Here is a 21626-nt window from a genome sequence, read left to right as displayed (position 1 = left end):
CCTCTATGTTTTCTTGCTGTTTCATCCCTGAAGCTTGCGCTGCGCATCATTCTACATTTTTTCTATCTCTCTCGAGAAGTCCTCCTCTTCCCCCCGACTTTTATCAATCACAGGAGATGGGCGGGCTGGCGCATGCGCCCGGGAAAGGTACGCCCAGCTGTTTACGCCTCCGCGGCGCGTCCCCGCAGGCGATTGGCGGAGGCGGCACCTACGTAGTCGGAAGGCGGGACCGTGTGCGTGGACAGGGGGAAAAGGAAGACACGGAGTCCGGCAGGCCGCCGGGATGAGCCTCTGCGGTGGCCGGAGATCATGACCCAGCCGAGGCCGCCACAGCTGCATGACAACGCGGAGCGAGGTATGTAGGCGGGCCCGAGCTGGACCGCCCGCCGGTTGGCGATCTCGGGAGACCCGCGAGGCCTTCTCCCTCTGAGGGAAAAGTTGATGCTGCGGTGAGGGAAAGGGAAGGGGCGTGGTCGCGCGGAGGCCCCGCCTTTCTTATCCTCTGACGGGGCCGAGGCAGCCAATCAGAAGAGACGGCACTGCCCAGAGGCGGCCAATGAGGGACTTGTTTGGCCCCTCCTTGAGCCACCCCCAGGCAGGCAAGGCGAACAATTGGACGAGCGTCTCGCCTGGGTTAAAATTAGAATTAGAATAGAATAAGCTGGAAGGGACCTTGGAGGTCTTCTAGTCCAACCCCCTGCTCTAGCAGGAGACCGTAAGCCATTTCGGACATATGGCTGTCCGGGGTTAGGTTAGGGTCACAGCCTGGTTGGGGTTGTGGTGAAAATAGGCGGAAGGCATTTCCGATATTGGCTGCCTTGAGTTATTGTAAAGAAATAATCGTGTGTGTGCTTGTGTATCTGCACGTACTCCTCAATTTACAACATGTAGTAACACACATAGTCAATATTCAACATATAGTAACACATGTAGTCATCAACTTACAACATGTAGTAACACATTAGCTTACAACATGTAGTAACACACAGTCCTTGACTTACTACATGTAGTAACACATCCTCCACTTACAACACATAGTAACAGACATAGACCTCAACTTACAACACGTAACACACGTCTTCAACCTACAACATCTAGTAACACTGTCCTCAACTTACAACATGTAGTAACACTCAGTCCTCAGCTTACAACATGTATAACACACAATCCTCAATTTACAACACATAACATGCCTATCCTCAACTTACATGTAACACACGTAGTCCTTGACTTATAACACATAGTAACGTCCTCCACTTACAACACATAGTAGCACATGTAACACACGTCAACCTACAACATGTAACACACTCATAGTCCTCAACTTACAACATGTAGTAACACTCAGTCCTCAACTTACAACATGTATAACACACACATAGTCCTCAGTTTACAACACATAGTAACACACGTCCTCAATTTACAACATATAATAACACACACTCATAGTCCTCTACTTACATCACGTAGTAACACACCCATGGTCCTCAACTTATAACACGTAACACACACACATAGTCTTACAACAGCTCATTTACTGACCATTCAAAGCTACAAGGGCGTTGATAAAAGTGACTTATGACCATATTTCACACTTACGGCCATGGCAGCATCCCCACAGTCATGTGATCAAAATTCAGACGCTTGGACAACTGACTTGCATTTATGACAGTTGCAGTATCCCAGGGTCATGCGATCCCATTTTACGACCTGACAAGTAAAGTCAATGGGGAATTCAGATTCACTTAACTGTGTCACTCAGTTAACAACTGTAGTGATTCACTTTACAACCATGGCAAGAAAGGTAGTAACATGAGGCAAAATTCATTTAAATGTTTCACTTAACAGTAGAAATTTTGGACTCAATTCTGCTCATAAGTGGTGAACTATGTGTATGTATGTACCTCTCTGTGTGTGTATACGGTATATACTGTTTTCTCAAGTTTTCGCGGGTACTTACATGTGTTATGTCTCCTCTTGGAAATTCAAACGAACAAACATAAAGCAGCCGTTTTACAATCAAATCAAACTGAAGGAAATAACAAGATAACGACTGGCAGAAACTGTTAGGACTCCCCTTCGAAATTCAAACAAACAGAGAGCTCTTTGATGTAACGTCCTCATTCAAAATAGTCATTTTGTTTCTGGCGAAAAGCACCAGCTCAGCTGTGTCCTTTTATACCCATTAAGGCAACGTGCTAATTAACTGGCTTGCCCTTCAGATTAACGTTTCCTGGTTCTGACATCAATCCACGATCTAACAGTCATCAGAGTCAAAACTCCCAACAGGACCGATCCTTCCAATCACAACATACATGTATGGCATTCAGCTTTGTTCAGGTATTTTCACACGTCATTGTAGTTGTGCTTTTAAAGTTGTAGCAACGTTTCCGCAGAATCTCATCTGCCATCATCAGGCTTCTGTATAGTGTTCATCTGTGAGTCAGACTTTCACAGCCATTTCTGTTTTAAATTTGGGGCTAGCCTACTGCTGTGCCAGAATGTTTTTTTTCTTCATCCTGATTGCTTGGGAGTCTTGGTCTGTGTTTATTGGTCTTGGAGTTTGCTGTGTTCTGCTTGATTGGTGTTTCTAATATCTTCTGTCTGTTTTGTAGCATTTTTTGATTGGATGGCAACATTGTGTTTCCTGTATTGGAGGCTTTTAGTGCAGCTTGGCTCCGAGTAAATGGACGGCTATCATTTGTTAGGAAGCTAGGTTTCATCTGGGTGCCTGGTTGGGGTGTGTTTGAACTGGAGGTATCAGGGGGATCTGTTTGTGCCCAGGTGTTTGCCTGGCTAGTGGTGTGGAGATATTTTTGTTTGTGAGTGCAGGCTTCCAAATGATTGACAGTCTGGTGGAATCATCTCTTCTATTCATGCTTTCTGGTCTTTTTTCAATCTCTATGGCTTCTCTGATAATTCTGTGGCTGGGGTTTTTTATACTGGCTAGGGTTTTGGTGCCATTGAAGTCGGTGCTATGACCTGTGACTTTCATGTGTTGGACTAGTGAGGAAGTGTGTTCCAGCTTTTTTACTGCATTTTTGTGTTCACCCAGGCGGGTACTTATTCTTCTTATTGGTCTGTCCAATGTATGTGGCCGGGCATGATGCACAGGGGACTTCATATATGCCTTGGTTTTCCAGGTCAATTTTATCTTTGGGGTTTCTAAGGATGGCTGCTATTTTTCTGTCTGTTTTGAAGGCAGCCTTGATGTGATGCCTGTGTAGTATCTTACTGATTTTGTCTGTAGTACCTCTTATGTAGGGCAGGATAGCTGTTCCATAGGTCTGTTCATCTTCTAGGTCTCCATTATGTGTCAGTGTGTTTTTGTGGATCAAGCCGGTGATTTTGCTTTTGTGGAAGCCGTTGGCTGTCAGTACTTTAGTCAGGGTGCATAGTTCAGTCTTTATGTGTGTCTTATCTGCAAGTAGTGTTTTGGCCATGGAGTTTATCTGTGCTGGGTGGTGGTGGAATTGGGCGTTGAGGTAGCGGTTAGTGTGTGTTTTCTTCTGGTATATTGTGTGTCCTAGTGTGCCTTCTGTTTTTTTGTAGATTAGTACATCTAGGAATGGTAGTTGTTTGTTTCCGTTTCCATGGTGAACTTGATTTTGGGGTGCGTGCTGTTTAGGTGTGTTAGGAAATTGTTTAGGTTTTCTTTTCCATGGGGCCAAATCACAAATGTGTCATCGATGTATCTTAACCATAGTTTGCGTTTCTGGGTGGCATTAGCCAGGGCTCTGGATTCGAATTCTTCCATGAACAGGTTTGCAATGACGGGTGACAGTGGTGATCCCACAGGGGCTCCTTCAATTTGCTTGTATCTTTGTCCTTTGTATATGAAATAAGTGTTGGTTAAGCAGTGTTCTGTTAGTTCCATGAGGTGTTTAGCTGGTTGCTATTTATTTTTGATGATTTCAAGAGTTTCTTTTATCGGGACTTGAGTGAATAGTGAAACCACGTTGAAACTTACAAGCAGATCTTCTTGTTCCACGTGTAGCTGCTGTTTCAGCATGGGGCTGTAGCTGTTTTGCTAAGTGTTTAGCTAGGTTTTGTAGTGGTGCTCCTCTGGAGCTGACTATGGGTCTGAGAGCTATGCCTTCTTTGTGTATTTTTGGAAGGCCGTATAGTTTGGGGCATCTGGAAGATTTTTCTCTTGGGATGATCGTCTGTTGGATCTCTTTGCTCATGTGGCTGGTTATAATTTTCTTCTTGGTTAATTTTTCCAGATATGTGGTTGGGTCCATGTTTATGGATTTGTATGTGGAGTCTTGGAGTAGGTCTGTCAATTTTGTTTCGTAGTCTTTTCTATCCATTACTACTGTGGCATTCCCTTTGTCTGCTGGAAGTATGATTGTGCTGCTGTCCTTTTTTAGGGCTTGCAGCGCTTTTAGTTCTTTGTGCAAGTTGCTTTTGGGTGGTTTGCTTGTGCACAGGATGTTAGTAACTTGGTGTCTTATTCTATCAGCTTCATCTGTATTTAAATTAGTTAGGCTGGATTCTACTGCACGTATGATGGATTCTGTGGGGATTTTTGGGGGTGCTATAGCATGTATACATATACATATACATATACATATATGTTGTGGCTCCAGGCTTGGATTCAGCTCCTGTGACTGATATGAGTTCAAGTGAGGAGGACATGGGAGAAAAATATGAGCCGGCATGGATCAGTGATTGGACTGATAACCAGGATGAGGAGATGGACGTGACAAAGGACGACAGACCTGATGTATTAGAATTGTCAGGACCTTTGACCTCCTCTGGTTCCTTATCTGATCAACAGCCGGGAATGGCTGACAGGGAAGTTTTGAGAGAGTCTTCTAGTGGAGATGAGAACTTGGAAAATTTGTAGTTAAATGTAAGGAACAGAAGTCGTTTGAGAAGGCAAAATCAGCTGGGACGAAGGAGGAGGGCGAGTCAGTAAATTAGCACCTTGCCTCAATGAGTATAAAAGGACACAGCTGGGCTGGTACATTTTGCCAGGAACAAAGTGACTTATTTGAGTGAGGACGTTACAACAAGAAGCTCTGAGACTGGAGATTTATTGCCAGGACTGGTTTGCTGGACAGAGTAAAGATTTATGCTGTGAGGTTTCTGCCAGCCGTTATCTTGTAAGACTTCTTTCCGTTGGATTTAATTTTGAAACGGCTGCTTTCTGTTTTGTTCGTTGGAATTTTGAAGGGGAGTCATAACACATATACATATACATATACATATACATACATACATACATACATACATATACTGTTGTATATATTTATGTGTATGCGTCTGTGTTTACACATGTACAGATACCCATGCACACATACCCATGCATTTAATATATACTTTGTGATTTCCTCCTGTTCTTTTCTTTTCTGCCGCTTCCCTGTACTGTCACATCCACTATGCAAACTTTTTTATTTTCTTATTGTGGTTATTCTTTCTACCTTTTATTGATTTTGTGTGTTTTATTGTTTTTATGTTTGTGTGTGTGTATTTTATACATACATACGTGTTTGTGTGTGTGTTTGGTGGCGGGGGGCAGAGTTTCCTCATCTTACAACCAACAATTGAGCCCCACATTTCTATTACTCACTTTGTTAAATGACTGGCTGAGTTTTGATCACGTAACCATGGGGGAATGCAGCAGTGGTCGTAAGCGTGAAAAATGGTTATAAGTCACTTTTTCAGTGCTGGTGTAACTTCCAACAGCCAATAAACAAGCTGTTGTAAGTCAAGTATTACAGGTTGGTATGTAGGTAGGTAGAAATAGAGAGATGTTATCTAGACCTGTTAACGAAATGTTTGGAAACCAACCCACAAACAACTTCTGTTAGGGATACACCCTAGCAGAATCTGCACGGCAGTCAGGCAGGCAGGCAAAATATGTGAGATAAACGTTTTTGTAGCTTACACTCAGTAAAACAGATACACTGTGCTAGTTAAATAGTTTATTCCAGCAAGAGTTTTAGCATAGTCAAAACAGCCCATATATCATTCACTAATTCAGTCCATCCGGGGATTATTCAGTTGCAAAGTCCAGTGTCGAAAAAGAGAGGTCAGTAAACTTACAAATATCAGTCCAGTAATATATCTCCTCGCAGTAGAGATATGAAGAAATCAAACCTCCTTTCTTCCTTCGACATTCAGCAACTCAGCAGTAGGGAAACACGCAGTTAGCAAACCATCAATCCATCAAAACCAGCAATCGTCAGCAATCCAGCAGGTTCTCTTGCTCCCTCTTATGGCGGTTTCACAACCGCACCCAAAATTACATGCTTTGCAGTTTAAAGTGACACACACTTAAACTTACTATCATAGTTTATATATATTATTTTACCCAAACTACGTTAGGTAACCTTGTTATTCCTAACAACCTCCACCCTCAGAGATATATGGATATGGATGGATGTTGGTGTGTGTGTGTGTGTGTGTGTTGGAAAAAAACCCTCAAGGCAGCACACATACCTAACACTCCTATTTTCCCTAATTTCCTATTAAATCTTCTACATACAGTATGTGACCCTTTATTTTTGCTGGTCCTGCCATACTTAAAGGGAGAGAAATCCAATCCACAGCTTTCCGCCAAGGTAATATTTGGGGAAAGAAAGTGTGATCCCCCTGTTGGAGACTGACTCCAGGGAGAGGAGGAACAGCGGACAAGGAGTAGCAGTGTGGCTTCGGAGGCTGGGGAAGGGCATAGGCTGGCTGGGCAGTCAGAGGAGGACCCAGGCCCATCCCCTCTCCATCCTAGGGCACACAGGGAGGAGAGGATAAGGGAGAAACGTGAATGGAGTGGTCTACGGGGAGGAAAGGGCCTTGATCCCCTTCATGGGCTGCAGCTGAGAGAACTGCGTATGAGCCAGTTCTGGAAACAAAGCGTGAAAATATTTCTAGTCTGTCCGTTCTTACCTGAGTTTGGCGTCCTTCCCAGTGTGTGTTCCAATATCTGTGGACGTCTTCGAGCCCTTATCTTGCCTGGTTCCCTTAATCGCTTCAGTGCATGGCTTGTGTTGTTTTTTCCTAGTTATAATTCATAGGTATTTTTAGTTTAAACGGCATTTCCTCCTTTTTGCAACTGCTTGTGGGGGAGGTTTTTTGTTTTGTTTTTTTTTGTCTCCAGTCGAGGATATTTGGAGCTTTGAAGCCAACTTGAAGGAATTAAAGGGACTTCACCTGTTTTTGTGACTCCATTGCTTTTTGCATCCCACCCTGGATCATCACAGAACGGGCATTGCCTCCTGCAGATAAACGCCAAGGGAGGGGCGTTTCCTTTCTGCTCTTCAGACCCTCCAGCAATTTGGCAGGAAAGGAAGGTGAGGAGCCCATCATCCCATTGTATAAATCAGTTAGCGCTTCCTCAGCATAAGCTGAAATCAGCATAATGTCAGGAGTTTTGCATTTCGGCAGGATTTTTGCTGTTTTGTTTTGCATTTTTAGATGTTGGGCCTTTGCTGGAAATAGAATAAAGGAGTAAACTTCCATGTGTTTGTGTGTGTTCAGCAGCCACTTCGGTCTGTGTAATCCTCAGAGGATGGGTTGATTCTCACAAGTCACCTGTTCCTTCATATGCCAAGAAAATACAGATATTTCTCGGCTTAATGGACACAATTGGGACCAGAATTACTGTTGCTAAGCAAGCTGGCTGTTAAATGAATCACAGCCAATTTTACAGAAACACAGCCAATTTTACAACCTTTTTTGCCAGGGCTGTTAATTACAGTCATTCAGAAAAATCCACCTGGCCGTTAAGCGCTTCATGTGGTCCTTAAAAGAATCCAGCTTCGTTTGCTTGTCAGAACTCTGTTGGGAAGGTCGCAATCCCATCACCCGGGATGGAGCACCTGACGTCAATCCATGCCATCTGCCAAGTGCCCAAATTTTGATCATGTGACTCTAGGGTGCTTAGATGGGTGTTAAATGCAAGGGCTGCCTTTTGTAAACAACTTTTTTTTTTTTCAGTGCTGTCGTAACTTAGAACGGCTGATCAATGAATGATTGTGAGTGGAGCATTACCTGTAACTACATCCACAGTTCTTGGCAAAGGAACAACTGGCTAGAGTTTTTGTGGTGACAATCAACTGTCAAGCTGAAATAAAAAATTTGGAGAATAGAGTACATATGGGCGGCCTCTAAATGTGATAAAGAACTGTTGACATACAACAGTTCATTTAATGATGTTCCAAGTAACAGCGGCCCTGAAAAAGGGGATTTATGACCATTTTTCACGCATTGTGAAAAAGGTTGCACACCGTTGCAACATCCCCGCGGTCACATGATCAAAATTCAGAGGCTCGGCAACTGGCATGTACTTTTGACGGTTGCACCGTCTCAAGGTGATTTGCGACCTTCTGACAAGCAAAGTCAGTGGGGAAGCCAGATTCACTTAACAACAGTGATTCACTTCACAACTGTGACAAGAAAGGTTAGAAAACGGGACAAAATTCACTTAACAAAAACGTCTCGCTATGCAACAGAAATGACGGTTCACTGATGTTGTAATCTAGTCGTAAGTCAAGGACTGCCTGTACTGAAAGGCCAAGCCACGAGAATATAAACAGAGCAAACCCCACTCCCTTCTAGCACTGATGATGTAACCTAGTTGGCTCATGAAACGTCTGCAAGAAGATCACCAAGTTCAGAGAGCACCCAGGGGCCCTCAACACAAATGATGCTTCCCAGCTGAAGAACAGGTTCCAAACCTAATATTTTTGAACTGTATATCAAGTGATTTCTTCCCTATCTAAGGATCTTCTTGCCTCGTAGCTTAACACATCTCTCACTTAGCAACAAAAATTCAGGGCTCAATTCAACTCCAACAAATAACTCCGATCCAGACCTCGTCCTCTCCAAGGTTCTTTTTATTTGAGTAGTAAACTGGCACATCTGGGAAATCCCGCATCTGAAAGTTGCGGGTTTCCTTGCAATAAGTAAGAAATTACAAATCCACCCCCTGTTCCCCTCATGGCATCACATGCCCCAATCACCCTCCGTCCCGACTTGAGACGTCTTCTCACCCAGGTGCAGAAATAACATGACCTTGACTTAGAAGAAAAATGCTATTATGTCTAACCACATACGCTCCAAGGAATTCCCCCCTCCCATTTCCCCAGGCTCAAGAATGTGGCAGTGAAGAAGGATATTTTTATGTTTTTTGTGGTATGTTTATGTTTATCTTGTTATGTATGTTTATGTTTATCTTGTTATTAAAAAATAAAAATAAAATTATATAAAAAAAAGAATGTGGCAGTGTGGAAACAACTGGTGCTAATATGGCTTCCACAGCTGACATTGAGTTACTCATCAAAAGGCAAGATAATTTGATTGCTGATTGTACCCTATGACTATCATTAAGTGTTGTACGTTACGATTCTTGATTCTTAAAAAATATCTTTTCTTTTATGTATACTGAGAGTATTTACACCAAGACAGATTCCTTGTGTGTCCAGTCACACTTGGCCAATAAAGAATTCTATTCTATTCTATTCTATTCTATTCTCTAATAAATAAATAATATTTCCTATTGCATCTTTTATTCAAATGGCAGAGGCTGATACTTTCGCATGCACCTCCTCCTCGGGGGAATTCTTCTTTTTAAAATGCATACTTTTAAGGTTGAATGCTTTTAACTAGCCATCATTATATTTGCATCTCAGTTTTCTCTTTTATTTTAATTGCCTATGCTTCGAAGACACCCCGTATTTGGAAAGAGCATCTTTGCTTTGATGTTAGAGACAAAAAATAACTTTCTTTCCTTTACTGTGTCCCTGCAGAAAAACTGGCTTGGTTCTACAGACTTACGACCACAGTCAAGCCCCAAATTTCTGTTGCTAAGTCAGGCGTTTCTTAATTGGATTTCGCTCCATTTCGTGACCTTTCTTGCTACAGTTGTTAAGTGAATCCCCGCAGTTGTTACGTTAGTCCTACGGTTGTTAAGTGGCTTCCTCATTGACTTTAGGTTGCAAAAGCGGGAGAGCAAGACCCCGGGGACACTGCAATCCGTCATAAATACGAATCAGTTGCCAAAACGTTTACATTTTGGTCACGTCACCATGGGGATGCTGCAAAGGACGTAACTCCGAACAATAGTCCTAAGTCCCATTCTTCAGTGCCGTTGTAACTTTGAACAGTCACTAAATGAAATGGTGGACTCCCGATAGTGGAAATCTGGTTCTGTTTTGTTTTTTGTTTTTAATATCAAGGGCAATAAAGCCGATTATTGTTCCTTACCTTGCTTTGCTAGCCAAGCAAATAAATCCTCTCATTTTTCCGGCTGAGATTGGAGAAATCGAATGTAAAGAATCCATTTTAAGAGTTGAGAAGGAAAGCTCAGTTCAATTTGGAGGGAACAAATAGACAAAAAAAAAAAGAAGAAGAGGGCAAAATCAATTTTGGGATCTAAGCCAGCCCTTTGCTCCCACTGCCTTGCCATTACAGCTAGTCCTCAACTTACAACCATTCGTTTAGTGACTGAAATTACAAGGGCCGAAGTTACAACCATTCGTTTAGTAACCGAAGTCATAAGTTATAATGGTTTTTTTTTTTCTCCTTAAAATTTGGTGCTTAACACAGTAAAAGAGAAAATAAATTTATATAAAAAAGGAAGATGTATTCTACGGTAGTTCATATAACTCCATACAACCATTTTAGCGTCAGTATTTGCCCTTTTACAGTTTGCATTCCCCCTCTTGGTTTGGCCTACTAATTCTGAAAAGTATTTGGGTCAGGTATCCTGATATATGTTGGTGTTATATTCTTTAAAGCTTGCGAAATTTAGAACTTATGAAATGTGCCACATGCAGCTGAACAGGTTGTTATGTTACCTATTCCGAAATCCTTTTTTAAAGACCAAGAATTCAGATCATTGAGGTCAATAGGATGTATTAAATCCAAGCCAAAAGACAAGAGCTTCACCAGATTAAACCCTCCCGATCGGATTATTTGAGTATGAATTCTAAAACTGCACATCAGATACTCAATTAGGTAAGAGGTGTATTATGAAAGAGGGCTTTAAATACAAACAGGTTGTGCTACTATGTTCTGGACTCACCTGTTCTGAGGTGATTGCATTATTTTTCCCCCAACAGTAATATAGTTTCTTCCTTTTCCCGATGATAATAAGGCCTGTGAAATAAATAAGTGAGGATGACCAACTTTTTCCTGGCTTTGATCAGAATGTAGGGCAGACGTGATGTAAATGCAAAATTTCTAGGCACATTGGGTGCTTTTTACACATCAATATTTCTTTGCTCCTTTATCTTTCAATTTAAATCTGTGGGTTTGTTTTTTGTAAAGGTGGGTGCTATCTTTTTTAAAACAGCCTTGAAGTGAGAATGTTTTCAGGTTAGGAAGCAAGGGTGTGACTTTTGTTGAGGTAATTCCCAGTTAGGAGAATGAGTGCACACAGGGAGATGTAGTGAGAGTGGTGAGGAATAACACAACCAGCACACAGGTACACTCTATAGTAACGTGTAGGTTTTTACTTCCAGTAAATGGTTAAGCAAAGTCCAACAAGCAGTCCAAGTCATACACGGTTAAGGCAGTCAGTATTCAGTCCAGGGATAATAAAAAAAAAACAAAGTCTAGTGTCATAAATAGTTCAGTAATAGACTTACATCAAATCCAAGAAGAACTACCGTGTTTCTCCAACAATACGCACCCCCCACACACAATAGGAAGACCCAGCATGTTTCATAGGCATAAGATGAAATTAAGCCCCTCCCCCCAAATTTAGGCCTATTTTAAAACATGTGAAATGGGGGAAAGGGTGGAGCAGACTTGCCGATAGGAGTGCCCACAGGCAGCCATGCCTCACCACCAGTCGCTCCTAACAGGTAATCATGGCGAGCGCAGAGAGCTCCCTACTCCCACCAAGCACCTTTGCTGCAAACGCAAGACCTTCGGCACCCGCCACTGTTGCTTTCCCCTTCTGCCCATGCCGCCGCTGCGTTTGGAGCTGCCACATCTGCGTTTGAAGCATCACCGCTGTTTGGAGCGCATTTGGAGCACCGCCGTTTGGAGCACTGGTGTCGCGTTTGGAGCTGCCGCTTCTGCGTTTGGAGCACCACCACCGCATTTGGAGCTGCCGCTTCTGCGTTTGGAGCACCGGTGCCACGTTTGGAGCTGCTGCTTCTGCATTTGGAGCACCGCCGCTGCATTTGGAGCTGCCACTTCTGCGTTTGGAGCACCACCGCCGCATTTGGAGCTGCCGCTTCTGCGTTTGGAGCACCGGTGCCACGTTCGGAGCTGCCGCTTCTGCGTTTGGAGCACCGCCGCTGCATTTGGAGCTGCCGCTTCTGTGTTTGGAGCACCGCCGCCGCATTTGGAGTGTGTTTGGAGCGGTGGCAGTGCTCCAAATAGCAACGGTGCTCCAAACATGGAAGCGACAGCTCCAAACACGGCGGCGGTGCCCCAAACACGGAAGCGGCAGCTCCAAACACGGCGGCGGAACGGGCAGAAGGGAAAGCAACAGCGGTGGGCACCAAGGTCTCCGGTGTGCAGCAAAGGTGCGTGATGGGAGTAGGGAGCTCTCCGCACTCCACCACGATCGCCCGTTAGGAGTGGCTGGTGGCGAGGCATAGCTGCCCGCAGGCGCTCTAGGCGAGGATGCAAGGGGGGGGGATTAAGTCACCCCTGAAATGATGGCCTAGCCGTTTTTTTGGGGCTCAAAAAAAAAAAAAAAGACCCGGCCTTATTTTGTGAGAAACATGGTATGATCAGCAACGGTCAATAGGGAAATATTCAGGAAACAGGAAACATCAGAGCATCCACCAACTAGCAACTATCAACAACAGGACTATACAACCCAGGTTTCTGGCTCCACCTTATGGCCGTTTGAGGAGCCACACCCCATTACAAGTTTAGCATTCCCTTAAAGAGACAGTATTAAATTGTCTATCCTGGTTTATATATATCCCAACCCAACTGTTAGGTGACTTACATTCCTAACAACTTCATTTGAAAATCCTGGTTCAGCTGGCTAGACTGATGTCTGTTGGACTTCCCTTCTCGGGCTTTGATCCTGAGTTTCTTATTCGATTTTTATCCCACCTTTATTACTTTATAACGAACTCCAGGTGGCCAACAGGCCTAATGCTCCTCCCTCCTGCTTTCCCCATAACAACCCTGTGATGGGTTGGGCTGAGAGAGAATGAGTAGGCCAAAGTCACCTAGCTGGCTTTCACGCCTAAGGTAGAACTAGAACTCATTGTCTCTTAGTCATTGACCGAAAGTCACCCTCCAGATTTCATCCCTAAGGTAGAACTAGAACTCCCAGTCTCCTGGTGATTGGCCCAAAGTCAGCTTTCATTCCTAAGACAGGACTAGAACTTACCTGGCGATTGGCCCAAAGTCACCCACCTGGCTTCCGTGCCTTAAGGCAGAACTAGAACTCACCGTCTCCTGGCGATTGACCCAAAGTCACCCAGCTGGCTTCCGTGTCTAAGGTGTTGGCTAGAACTCACCACTTTCTGGCTTCTAGGCCGGAACCTTAACCACTAGGCCAGACTGGCTTGAGGCCAGTTCTGGTTGGTGGGGAGAAGCGGCCCTTGACGGATGTCGGTTTCTGTCTCTTTCAGACTCGGACGCCAAGCAGAAGAGGAAGCTAGCCGAGATCTACCAAGTGTTAAACAATGAGCCGGTGGACATTGCTCCGCTTCGGCGCATGGCTATCAGCGAAGGAGGCCTTCTCATGGACGAGATTCGCTGCAAAGTCTGGCCCAGACTTCTCAACGTGAACACGGACGACTTGCTGCCTGCCCCAGGTGAAGCCCCGCCCCCCCGGTTCTGACCACTCGCCGAGCCTTGGAGCGTAGGGCTGGGGGTGCAAGCCCCTCTGCCCCCAGAACATTCCAGCCCTTAATTGTGGGGGGGGGGGGGTCTTGATGCTCTCTGAGTTGGGTTGCTTTCTTGCAGACATTTTATTACCCGACTAAGTAACATCATCAGTCCTAGAAGGGAGTGAAGTCTGCAGAGAAACGAGGAGCAGGAGAATTGCGGAATCTTTGACGCTGTCTGAGCTGGGTCGTTTTCTTGCAGACATTTTATTACCTGGCTGGGGAACCTCATCAGTGCTAGAAGGGAGTGGGGATTGTGGACAGAAGAAGAAGAAGGAGGAGGACTATCAAGTCCTTGGTGCTCTCTAAGCTTGGTTGTTTTCTTGAAAACAACGTTTCAGGACCCAACTAGGCAAGAGCATCAGTGAGCTTTGCAGAGGGAAGAAAGAGGAGGAGGATTGTGGAGTCTTTGGTGCTGTCAGAGCTGGCTTTTTTTTCTTGTAGACATTTCAAGACCCAACTAGGTAACATCATCAGTGCTAGAAGGGAGTGGGGAGCAAGAAGAGGACAAGGACAGTGGGATCCTTGCTGCTGTCTGAGCTTGGCTGTTTTCTTGCAGTATCATATAGAAGAGAGTGGGATTTGGGAGGAAGAGGAGGAGAAGGTCTGGTGGGGCTCCTCGGTGCGCTGTGAGCTTGGCTGTTCCTTGCAAATATTTCATTACCCAACTAGACAACATCAACACTGATAGAAGGGAACCGTCAGCTCTGAGATTCAGCTTCCAAGAATTGTGAAGGAATGAAAGCCGGGTGGAAGCGTTGGAAAATTCAAGGTTATTTCGTAGGTCGCATTAAAAAAAATTCCAGCCGCAGTGAATTGGTTCCGGTGATTGATGAAGTGCAAGAAGTGGGAGAAGGGAAAGTGGATTTTGTGAAAACTCTAGGTAAAAACGACTTTCAATTTGGGAAATTCCATAGGCGTACCAGAGATGTTCTAATCGATCAATTGGAGCTTATACTTGTCTCGGAGTGATTGATTACCCTGGATAATTTCTGGACGCCTAATAGAAATGTGGTTTGTAGGGGGAGGAGGAAGAGGAGGAGGAGGAGGAGGAAGATAAAGACTGTGGGGTCCTTGGTGCTCTCTGAACATTGTTCTCTTATAGACTTTGAATTACCCAACTAGATTACATCATCAGTACTTACTACAGGGGATGCTTACAAAACTACCCATTTAGACAAACAAGCTAACAAGTCCACAACAACCAGAAGTGCCATTCAGCCAGTTCAGACCGCGACAGGCAAACCGGTAGTTGTAAATTTTGAGTAGTTTGGAGAACCAGCCCATATCACTTCTGGATGGCCCCACCCATTTGACCCCGCCCTTTCCTGTCCTAAATTCCCTTGGTTTTTTTTTTTTTTTAGCTCAGCTGATTCGCGCCTCAGGAAGCCGCGCACGCGTGCGTGGAAGCCATGCGCGCTTGCGTGCGCTCACATTTTCAGCAAACCGGTGGTAGGATTATTTGAAACCCACCACGGACGACAACTTATTCAAGGAACCACCAAGAACTCTCCCGCAGCAAGGCACTAGTCCGGTGATGGTGAAGCTTTTGGGTGTGGTGTGCCGAAAGCGCGCACGCATGCACGTGCCGACACCCACAATGCAATGCACCCATCCTCCGTGCGCGTGTGCAACACGCACACGCACCCCTTATCTGCACTGCACATGCGCACGCTTCCCAGCTGATTTTCGGCCTCTTTGAGGCCTTTTTCGCCCTCTCGGAGGCTCAAAGGAAGCCTTTGGAGGCTCAAAGGAAGCCTTTGGAGGTCGAAAAGCAGGGCGGTTTTGGCACTTCCCATAACGGCCCCATTTTTTTGGCTTCCAAAGGCCGCAGAGGCTTCCCTCAAGTCCCCAGGAAGGCAAAAAAAGGCCTCAAACGGGCCGAAAATCAGCTGGGAGCTTGCGTGCCCGCACAAATGGCTGTGCATGTCACATCATGGCACTGGTCTATAAGGAAACAGTTAAAAAAAAAAAAACACCACTCCCTTCTAACCCTGAAAATATTATCTAGTTTGGTCATGAAACGTCTGCGAGAAAACAACCAGGCCCCAAGGACCCCACAATTCAACCCTGAGCTACATTTATTCTCTTCTATTGAAACTCTTGGTTGCTGGTTGTGAGTTGGTTTTTTTTTATAATTTGACTCCCCTAATAAGTTTGGAACAAACAAAATGTTAAAAAGTTATGATATTTATGTCGTTCCTTCCCAAGGACATTTAAATTATATTGCAAGTAAGCAAAAGATCTTAACAATTCCCAAGGCCTGTCACAACCTTTGAGCGCCCCTAATGTTTGGAAGTTCGATGCCCCCTAAATTGGTTATCCTGGAAAAAACAAATCCAGCTATCTCTAGGATGTTAAAGCATTTTAAAAATCCAGACTCTCATGACAGCTTTCATCGCTTTCAGCTGTACAGATGGCAGTGATAAGTAACCATGATAGATGGTTTAATCATGGTACATATTTTATTTTTCCAGTGAAGGCAAAGCTGTGCTTTGCAGAGATCGTAGGGGGAGAGCTGATTAATGCACAGGTAATCCTCAACTTATAATGGTTCATTTAGCGACCCTTCAGAGTTACAACGGTACTGAAAAAAACTAATTTATGACCATTTTTCCTATTTATGACTGTTCCAGCATCCGTGTGGTCACATGATTTCCATTCAGACCCTTGGCAACTGGTTCATACTTACAACGCTTGCAGTGTCCTGGCGTCGCATGATCCGCTTTTGTGATGAGCAAAGTCAGTGGGGGAGGCCCGATTCACTTAACAACGGGTGTTAACTAACTTAACAGCAGTGCTGTACTTAACAACGGTAGCCAGAAAGGTCGTAAAATGGGTCAGATGTCTCATTGAGCAAGAGAAAGCTTGGGCTCCATTGTGGTAATAAGTCAAGAACTACAGGTAATCTCAATTTACGACCACGACTGAGCCCAACATTTATGTTGCTCAGTGAGCCATTTGTTAAGGGAGTTTTGCCCCATTTAAAGACATTTCTTGCCATAGTTGTTAAGTGAACCACTCCAGTTGTTAAGTTAGTAACACCGTTGTTAAGTGAATCAGGCTTCCACACTGACTTTGCGTGTCACAAAAGGGGTGCGTGGGCGTGGCCTAATTTGTGGGTGTGGCTTGGTGGTCATGCGTCTGGGTGGGCATGGCTTGCTGACTGGGTGTGGCTTGGTCACATGACTGACTGGGCGTGGCTTGTATGTAAATATTGTAAATATGTAAATAATTGAATTTTTTATAAAAAAGAGCAACTTTTACCCCAAAGGCAAAGCAGGCAGGCAGGCAGATTGAGTTGCTCCCAGAATCACAGATTCACTCAGAGATCTATCTTTCTGCAATCTGCTACCTGGGTCTCTCACATAAAATTTGCTTGCAAGCAAACTCACAAAATTAACACACCATTATGTAAAAATTGAATTTTTTTATTAAAAAAAGAGCAATTTTTACTCCCAGGCAGGCAGATTGAGTTGCTCCCAGAATCACAGATTCACTCAGAGATCTATCTTTCTGCAATCTACTACCTGAGTCTGCACTGAAAAATAGAAGGTAGGAAGGTTCGGCTCTGCTTTTAGATTAGCTAGAAAGGAAGAAATCCAACGGTTTCCTGCTTTCTAGCTAATCTAAATCTCCGGCACAGCTGATAGTCAGATGATGGTCAGGAAAAAAAAGGAAAAATAGCAACTTGCCAAAAATTAGGCTAACGCAGGCAAGTTGGATGGCGCGCATGCCAGGTAAGCAGTGAGTGGGCGGGGCGGGGCGGGGAGTGGCAGGGCCAGCCAGTGGTACGATTTGCCGGTTCTCCAAACTTGGCAGAATCCTAACAACCGGTTCTATAGAACCGGTCAGAACCGGTAGAATCCCACCCTTGCACGTGACGCCATGACACTGCAACCGTCGTAATATGTGAACCCATTGCCAAGGGTCTTGTGAATTTTGATCTCGTGACGCTGGGGATGCTGCAATGGTTGTAAGGGTGAAAAACGGTCATCGGTCACTTTTCTCCAACGATGATGTAACTTTGAACGGTCATTAAATGAACTGTTGCAGGTCGAGGACTTTTCATGATGTTGGTTAGTTGCAAAGCGAGACTCCCTGTCTCCCTGAGCCTCCTTAACCATCTTTTTTAAGAGATGTCAGAGCACAAAGCAAGCCTGGCTGAAAATCGTCAATGGTTTAACGGCACATTTCCTCAGTTTCCTGGTCTGTCTTTAATTACAATTAATTAAGTAATTACAATTAACTATGATATTCTTCGCTGTTCCGTTTAGAGGAAGAACTTCGGGAAAACAGCAAGGATTATCAGCAAGTCCTGCTGGATGTAAGACGTTCCCTCCGACGTTTCCCGCCAGGTACGGTGATCGGTCGATCCTTTTCCTGACCGTGACAAATTCTGGACTCTCCTGCAAAATTTTATTTTATTTTATTCATTTGTCAATCGCTTACAAGGTAATAGGTAGGGATAGAAACACGAGTAAGAGTAGAGGAAATAGGTACGAATACATGGGGGCAATAGGACAGGTGCTATTCAGCAGGTTCTGGCCGGTTCTGGAGAACCGGTAGCGGACATTTTGAGTGGTTCGGAGAACCGGCCAATCCCACCTCTGACTGGCCCCACCAACCCCATCTCTTCTCTGCCTCCCATTGAGTCCCAGCTGATCGGCTGGGTCTCCTTTGGTTGCCCTGCACAGGAGAACGGAGCTGGAAAGCAGGCTAGTGGGGTGGGGAGGGAAGGGGGATTTTACAGTATATCCTTCCCCTGCCACGCCCACCAAGCCACACCCACCAAACCACGCCCACAGAACCGGTAGTAAAAAAAAATGGAATCCCACCACCGGACAGTAGGCACAATTGTCCACTTACGCACGCCCCTTAAACGACTTGAAAACAGATTCATTTGCTGCAGTTTTCCTCAAGGAGATGCTGAAGGAATACAGGGAGTCTTTGACTTACAACAATTCATGTAGTGACCGTTTGAAATTACAAGGCACTGGAAAAAAAAGGGGCTTATGACCGTTTTTCACACTAACGACCATAGGAGCGTGCCCAAGCCAGGTGATCACAATTCAGACGCTTGGCAGCTGACTCATACTTATGACAGTTGCAGTGTACCGGGGTCACGCGATCTCCTTTGCAACCTTCCAGCAAGCCAAGTCCACGGGAAGCCAGATTCACTTAACAACCGTGTGACTCAATTAACAAAGGCGATGATTCACTTCACAACTGGGGCAAGGAAGTCGTTGTGGCCTGCCAGCGGAACTGGTGGCAGACTCGGACAGTGATGAGGTTGGAGAGGAACCTGGGCCAGTCCTGGAGTCTGGGAAAGGCTCGGACGGGCTCTGTGGCAGAGGCAGAGATGGGGCCAGGGACAGTTATCAGCTGCCTTCGTAATCGGAGATCAGCGGGGAAGAAGAGCAGCTGGAGCCTGTTCCCAGTGTGCGCATGCACAGAGCTGCCAGATGAAGGGAACAGCTAAGGAACAAGGGCTGACTTGGGAGTAAAAGCTCAGGTGGACGGTGAATAGCCCCTCCTATAGGGAATAAAAGAGGAGTGAAAGAGGAGTGGGGCTTTGCAGGAGACAATTAGTTCAATTCATTCAGGTGAAGATCTATTCCTGACTCCTTGCCAAGTCATTGCTGCTACAGCGTGGCGTTTGGGAGCTATCGGCCTGGCAACTCTCCCAGCCTGATCAAGGTCTGTGGTTGTGAGATCTCTTGAAAGGCTCTTTGCTGGAGAGGAATTCCTTGAACCTAAATAAAAGGGGTTTTATCCGGATGAGGAGTCAGCTTCAGGATCTTGGGAAGGTCTAAGTCAGAACAGGAAGGTCGTAAAAATGGCAGAAAACTCAACTTGACAAATGTTTCACTTAGCAGCCGAAATTTGGGGCTCGATTGTGGTCGTAACTCGAGGATTACCTGTACATTTCTGCAACAGTCTGCTGTTCCTTATGTGGTTGTGTTAATCCTTGAGTCCTTCCCAAGGTTTTCTTTGCTACAAAACAAGGAGAGTTGGATGTTCTCCTATTAGAGGGAGTCCTTGAGTTATAACCGGCTGCTTAGCAACTCCTTGAATTCAGGGCACCCTCAACGTTCAACCATTTGCTGGTATGACTGTTCAAAGTTACGAAGCCCCTTCGTAGATCACACTTAACGACCGTTTGCAGCATCCCCCCCGCGGTCATGTGGTCGAAATTCTGACGCTTGGCAACTGACTCACATTTTTGACGGTTGCAGTGTCACATGATCCCCTTTTGGGACCTTCGGACCAGCAACCTTCTGGGGAAGCCTGATTCACTTAACAAACTGTGTTACTCACAGAACAATTGCCGTGATTCCCTTAACCACCGTGGCAAGGAAGTTCGTAAAACGGGACAAAACCCATTTAACTGTCTTGGTTATCAACGGACATTTGGGGCTCGATTGTCGTTGTAAGTCGAGGACTATCTATACGACACGTTCCCAAAAAGCTATTTATGACCCGTTGCCAAACGCACCCCATAGATAAACCATGGCTTAACGACGGCTACGTTTGCTTAACAGCTGCCACAAAACAGGTTGTAAAATTGGCTCCGGCCACATGTTGATCCACTCCCGACTGTCACAACTTATTCCATCGATTTTCTTTCTTATTTATTCAGAAGATTAAAATACAAAAGAAACCAATAAGTCCTGACTTTAGGACCATAATTGCCAGGCTGAATTAATCTTCTATATATATATATAAAAGTGAAATACCCCTCACACATCATCGCAAAATCTCCAGAACCGTTAAGCCTACAAACTTGAAATTTGGCACCTATGTTCCTCTTGGCTTCTAGGGGCTCACTAAGAAAGGATTTTTCGAAACGACCATCAGAGCATTTAGAGTATTTCCTATATTATTATTATTAACACGCTCTGATGCTAAGGAGTTCTACCCCCCCTCCCCACCTGAAAAAAAGAAATTTCCAAACGCAAAACACAAGCAGAGGAGTTTCAGTTTCACAGCACCAAGCAGCTTTAGTACAGAACAGTTGAGCTAAGCCACGCCCAGGCTCCTTGCTGTCTGTCTCCTTGCTCACACAGCAAATACTGTTTCAGTTTCCAGACAGCCCTCAACTCTCTCACACACCGAGAGGACTCCAGCCAGATGAATACCGATGGATGCTGGTAGGCCGAGGCAGAAATTCCCTCCCTCCCTCCCCTTATTTTCCTCCCCCAAAACTAAGCCTGATCCCATAGTTTTGTGACCTGAGCAAAGCACAGCTATCCAGCTAGTAGAGAATAGAAATAGAAATAAGAAAAAAGGACAAGAACAAAACAGAGTAGAATTAAATAGAAAACATGGAATGGAATCGGGATGGGAATGGGAATAGAATTCTTTTTTTAAAAAAATAAATTTTATTGAATTTACAATTAAAAACATATCGACATTACATATACAAAAGGAAAAAAAAACACTCGGTCTTACGAACCGAAAAAAGAAGAGAAAAAGAGATATAAAAGAAAGAAAGAAACAAAGAAACGGAAGAGAAAAGAAAATACATTTAAAAACAGACAGATATCCTTTTTGACAGTCTGCAAGATCCAATTCTCCTACCTTAATTTAAATACACAGATCTTATCAGTATCTATGCTTAAATTACCCATTGTTCATTAAGCAGTTTATCTCTGAAATAACCAATTATACCACGAGTTCCAATTATCATAAAATGTTGAAGACTCTTTATTTTTATGTGCTATAGTTAATCGGGAATAGAATTCTTTATTTGCCAAGTGTGATCAGACACACAAGGGGTTTGTCTCTGGCGTAGAAGCTCTTAAT

At 44.5% G+C, this 21626-nt stretch overlaps 1 protein-coding gene across 1 annotated transcript in view; it reads left to right on the top strand.

The window, feature by feature from the left end:
* The first annotated feature begins 219 nt into the window (after window positions 1–219).
* TBC1D20 (TBC1 domain family member 20) overlaps window positions 220–21626 on the top strand; it is a 35765-nt gene continuing 14358 nt past the window's right edge. Inside the window, exons 1-3 of the mRNA XM_087928807.1 lie at window positions 220–355; window positions 13560–13745; window positions 18095–18175. Coding sequence (XP_087784933.1) covers window positions 310–355; window positions 13560–13745; window positions 18095–18175 — 313 coding nt within the window. The 5' untranslated portion in view covers window positions 220–309. The remainder of the gene's footprint in view (window positions 356–13559; window positions 13746–18094; window positions 18176–21626) is intronic.

Source organism: Pseudonaja textilis, chromosome 3 (genome assembly GCF_049901715.1).
Source record: "Pseudonaja textilis isolate UNSWEBS1 chromosome 3, rPseTex1.2, whole genome shotgun sequence".
NCBI classification, from domain to species: Eukaryota; Metazoa; Chordata; class Lepidosauria; order Squamata; family Elapidae; genus Pseudonaja; species Pseudonaja textilis.
The sequence above is the reverse complement of the archived record's forward strand: the minus strand, read 5'-3'. Positions and strand labels throughout refer to the sequence as shown.